The sequence below is a fragment of the Rattus norvegicus genome, chromosome 10 (assembly GCF_021556685.1).
Source record: "Rattus norvegicus strain SHRSP/BbbUtx chromosome 10, alternate assembly SHRSP_T2T, whole genome shotgun sequence".
Lineage (NCBI taxonomy): Eukaryota > Metazoa > Chordata > Mammalia > Rodentia > Muridae > Rattus > Rattus norvegicus.
This window is the reverse complement of record NC_141543.1, coordinates 64953776-64959134: the sequence shown is the minus strand read 5'-3', so window position 1 is coordinate 64959134 and position 5359 is coordinate 64953776. Positions and strand designations below refer to the sequence as shown.

The 5359-nt window shown below is 42.4% G+C and overlaps 1 protein-coding gene across 1 annotated transcript; it reads left to right on the top strand.

Annotated features, from left to right (window-relative positions):
- The first annotated feature begins 482 nt into the window (after positions 1-482).
- On the top strand, positions 483-1427 carry Or1a1b (olfactory receptor family 1 subfamily A member 1B). Its single transcript, NM_001000036.1, is given in 1 exon segment — positions 483-1427. A coding segment is annotated over 1 exon segment (945 nt).
- Positions 1428-5359: the final 3932 nt, after the last annotated feature.

The window sequence follows — 5359 nt, the reverse complement described above, 5'->3', positions numbered from 1 at the left end:
TTTGAATTGGAGTACATGATAGAATATTCCAAAAGGCTGCCTTCCATATGATGGCTAGTGAGACAAGTGTGATTCTGGCTTCTCCCTGAAACTCTAAGGCTCTTAGAAGCAAAGACTCTGTTCCATATGTTGAACAAACAAGAAGTAATCATAATTGTCCTATGTTTGTGATTTTTCTTTGAAGTCATACTATGAATCCAGACTATGCATTGTGAACTTTAACTCTGAAATAATGAAATATAAAATAGTAGTGTTGGTAGGGAAAATGAACATTGCTTAGACTTGATAAAGGTTCTTGGATAAATTACTATCTGTACCATTGATCACCAGAGATTTCTTCAAATAATGTGACTCTGGATTTTATGGATTCACGTGTAGAGAGAGCCAACTGTTATATGGTGTAGTGGGGGAGACTGGTGACATACAGATCATAATTGCACTAATGTTTCTGGATTCGTGTCTGATTCCATGTTGATGGAGTCATGAGAGAAGAAAACGAGTCTTCTACCACAGAGTTCACTCTCCTGGGAGTTACAAGGCAGCGGGAGCAGGAATATTTCTTCTTCATCCTCTTCCTGTTCATTTACCCCATCACGGTGTTTGGGAACACGCTCATCATCCTAGCCATTCACTCTGACATTCGCCTTCATAACCCCATGTACTTTTTCCTCGCCAACCTCTCCCTTGTTGACATCTTCTTCTCCTCTGTAACTATCCCCAAGATGTTGGCCAACCATCTCCTGGGTAGCAAGGCCATCTCCTTTGGGGGATGTATGGCACAAATGTTCTTCATGATAGGCTTGGCAAACACAGACAGTTATATACTAGCTGCAATGGCATATGATCGAGCTGTGGCCATCGGCCGCCCACTTCATTATGCAACAATTATGAGTCCACAACTTTGTATCCTGCTGGTTGCTGGGTCCTGGGTGATTGGAAATGGCAACTCACTGCCCCACACCATACTCACAGCTAGATTGTCCTTCTGTGGCAACAGGGATGTGGCTAACTTCTACTGTGACATTACGCCTTTGCTCCAGCTGTCCTGTTCTGACATTCGCTTCAATGTGAAGATGATGTACTTTGGTGTGGGTGTTTTCTCAGTACCACTGCTATTCATCATCATCTCCTATGTCCGGGTCTTTTCCACAGTCTTGCGGGTTCCATCCACCAAGGGCTTCCTCAAGGCCTTGTCCACCTGTGGCTCACACCTGACAGTGGTGTCTTTGTATTATGGGACAGTCATGGGCATGTATTTCAGGCCTCTGGCTAGTTACAGTCTGAAGCATGCACTGATAACTGTGATGTACACAACAGTGACCCCAATGCTGAACCCTTTCATCTACAGCCTTAGGAACCGTGACATGAAGGCGGCTTTGAAGAAACTCTTCCACTGCCCCTCTTCCTCCTCCTCCTCCTCCACATGAGGCCATGCACAGCAGACACTGTGGTCCCCAGTCAGAAGCACTAGGAAGTCCAGCTTCAATGTCACCCCTTCAAGTAACTGCTTGTCATATTTCTAGCTTGAAATCTCTTTCCTTGGGAGCCTTCTGATGGTTTGTGGAGTTAACTTATGGAATGCACTAATTTCAACACACATTTTTGCTCCCTTGGGCAGAGTGCATCGTATGGCTCTGGGTTCAGTTCTCACCAGCCGATTGACCAGCAGAGTGGAGTTGGGAGTCTAAGTGTTGACTTTATTATGTAGAAAGTTGGACTGATATCTGTTTTATCCATGTCACGGGATGTGCTCATAGTAACTCCCGCTTTAAAGATTATAGATTACTCTTTGCATGAGCATTTTATTTATTATGGTTGGTCACTCTGTTAAGCTTACAAGCATGCGTGGCAAGACTCATGTGACTATATATTGCAGTTTCTTTACAATTTTGGACATAAAAAGTGCATCAGTAATACTTAATAAATGTGAAATAAGTGGATGAAAATACTAGTTTGTGATTATGCTTAGAGTTAACTAGGCCAGACATTATTTACCTATCCAAATAAATCTTTGAAGAACCTCACCAGGTAAGTATTTTTTTTCCTACTTCACATTTAATATATCTCTAAGGCTCTTCAGACTCCAGAAAATGTACTAACATGACATTAATCAGGTATACTATTTTAATAATAACTATTATGTGTTTTAATTACTTTAATGGAAGTTTTGATTAATTATAACATTAAAGAAAAGTAGTATGACTAAAGACTTGGGTATCTTGTAAGATGTGAGAAAGATTTATGTGGCAGCATACACTTTTGTCCCCAGCATTCCTAAGGCTAGACAAGAGCAGTGTAGTCTAAACTGATAATTTGGGTGGAGGTAGCCCAAGATATGTAGCAACATTCTGTCTTAAAAAATCAGATATGCAATCAATACAATACCAGTAAGTCAATAAAACCTTAGAACTTAGAATGTAGGGAAATATAGGGAGACCATACAGACACAACTCTGAGGCTAGCAGCAAGAAGGCTATTTGGGTCGAGGGTGAGTTAAAACACACAGTCAGGGAGAGAGACAGAGATGAACAATGATGGACAGCTGTCCCACATCAGTTGCCTGGCAAGAGATAAGAATTTAGTTAAATATAAAGCAATCTGTAATTAGTTAGGGAATGAATTGACTTTGCTTTCTTCCCTCTGCTCAAGCTCTCCTGCAACTTTGCACTGACCATGTCCAACCAGAAGCCAGAGAATATGAAAATCTATTGTTGAATCTACATGGATAATTTTCTAGTGACATTTTTGTGTCTTCCTGACTGCTAGAACTTAGGGGTAGTGGAGATAGAAGATTGGACCCAGTCTGTTAATTTCTTTCCTCACTGCCATGACAAAACCCCTGATATAATAAATTATGGAGGGAACACTTTACTTTGGTTCATGGCTTCAGAATGTGTGATGGCAGGAGCGACCCCATCAGTGGCTGCAAGTATGTGGGGTAGCTCACTGGTATGGGAGAAGACGTCGAGAAACAGGCTGGAACAAAGAAGTGGGCCAAACGTTCAGAGAAGCACCCATACATTTGTCATCTGAGCCCCATCTTCTAAATGTCCCATGGCATTCAAAATAGCACTATTTATATTTAAAAGAAAAATTAATATTTGATCCTGGTAAATTTCTTTAAAATTAAAACTACACAGGTCCTTACTCTTTTCTATACTGTTGTACACATAAGTCCATTTGGTATGCTATAGTTACACACACTTTTAAAAACTCTACTAGTGGCTATCTAGTTCACTAGTAGAATGGTCATGCTCAAACCATTTTTTTCCTGACCAAAAAGATGGTTCAGTGGATAGAGGTGTTAGCTACCAAGTTTGATGAGTTTTATCTCTTCCCAGGCCCCATGTGATTTAAGGAAAGAACTGATATTATGCAAATTCCCCAATAAATAAATGTGAGAAACCAATCCAAAGCAAAGGAAAAAAAACCAAACCACCACTATTACTACCACCACCAGCACCACCACCACCACAGCCGCTTCTGCTGCTGCTGCTGCCGCCGCCGCCGCCGCCGCCGCCGCCGCCGCCGCCGCCGCCGCCGCCGCCGCCGCCGCCGCCGCCGCCGCCGCCGCCGCCGCCGCCGCCGCCGCCGCCGCCGCCGCCGCCGCCGCCGCCACCACCACCACCACCAAAAACCTTTACTTTTTTACTATAAAAGAAAGCATTTAATTGGATATGGCTTACAATGTCAGAGGATTAGTCCATTATCATGGAATAGGAAGCATGACAGCATTCAGGTATACATAGTTCTGGAAGAGCTGACTTTCCTTTTTTTTTTTTTTAAACTTAATCATTAAAATCAAAGAATTATAGTGGGTAGTATTACATATACAATGATATTCCTTTTTATAGCCCCCATCACATTCCCCTTCCCCCTTCTTCAATGAGACTGTCGCCATTCCCCAATTACCCACCCCTTCCTACTTCCCTGACCAGATATTCCCCAACGCTGGGGTTGGGGGGGGGGGAGTCCAGTCTTGGCAGGACCAAAGGCTTCTCCTCCAAATTGGTGCGCAACAAGGCCATCCTCTGCTACGTATGTAGCTGGAGCCATGGGTCTGTCCATGTGTAGTCTTTGGGTAGTGGTTTAGTCCCTGGGGGGGTCTGTTTTGTTGTTGGTATTGTTGTTCTTATGGGGTTGCAAGTTCCTTCAGCTCCTTCAAACCTTTCTCTAACTTCTCCAGTGGGGACATTATTCTTAGTTCAATGGTTGGCTGCTAGCATCCGCCTCTGTATTTGTTATGCTCTGGATGAGCCTCTCAGGAGACAGCTATCTCAGGCTCCTGTTTGCATGCATTTCTTGGCATCAGCAGTGTTGTGTGGGTTTGGTGGCTGTATGTATATGGGCTGGATCCCCAGGTGGGGCAGGCTCTGAATGGCCATTCCTTCAGTCTCTGCTACAAACTTTGTCTCCATATCTTCTCATGAATATATTTGTTCCCCCTTTTAAGAAGGATGAGTATCTGCACTTTGGTCATCCTTCTTCTTGGGCTTCATGTGGTCTGTGGATTGTATCTTGAGTAATTTGAGCTTTTGGGCTAATATACACTTATCAGTGAGTTCATACCATGTGTGTTTTTTTGTGATTGGGTTACCTCACTCAGGATGATATTTTCTAGTTCCATCCATTTGCCTATGAATTTCATGAAGTCATTGTTTTTAATAGCTGAGTAGTACTCCATTGTGTAGATGTACCACATTTTCTGAATCCATTCCTCTGTTGAAGGCTATCTAGGTTCTTTCCAGCTTCTGGCTATTATAAATGAGGGCTGCTATGAACATAGAGAGCATATGTCTTTGTTATATGTTGGAGCATCATTTGGAAATATGCTCAGGAGAGGTATAGCTGGGTCATCAAGTAGTACTATATCCAATATTCTGAGGAACCTTCAACTGATTTCCAGAAAGGTTGCACCAGTTTGCAATCCCACCAACCATGGAGGAGTGTTCCTCTTTCTCCACATCCTCGCCAGCATCTATTATCACCTGTTTTTGATTCTAGCTATTCTGACTGGTGTGAGGTGGAATCTCAGGCTTGTTTTGATTTGCATTTCCCTGATGCATCCTTTGTAGGATGTTGAACATTTCTTTAAGTATTTCTCAGCCATTTTATATTCCTCAGCTGAGAATTCTTTGTTTGGCTCTGTACTCCATTTTAAATCGGGTTATTTGACTCTTTGTAGTCTGACTTCTTGAGTTCTTTGTATATTTTGGATATTAGCCCTCTATCAGATTTAGGATTGGTAAAGATCTTTTCCCAATCTGTTGGTTGCCATTTTGTCCTAATAACAGTATCCTTTGTCTTATAGAAGATTTGCAGGTCCCATTTGTTGATTCTTGGTATTAGAGCATAAGTC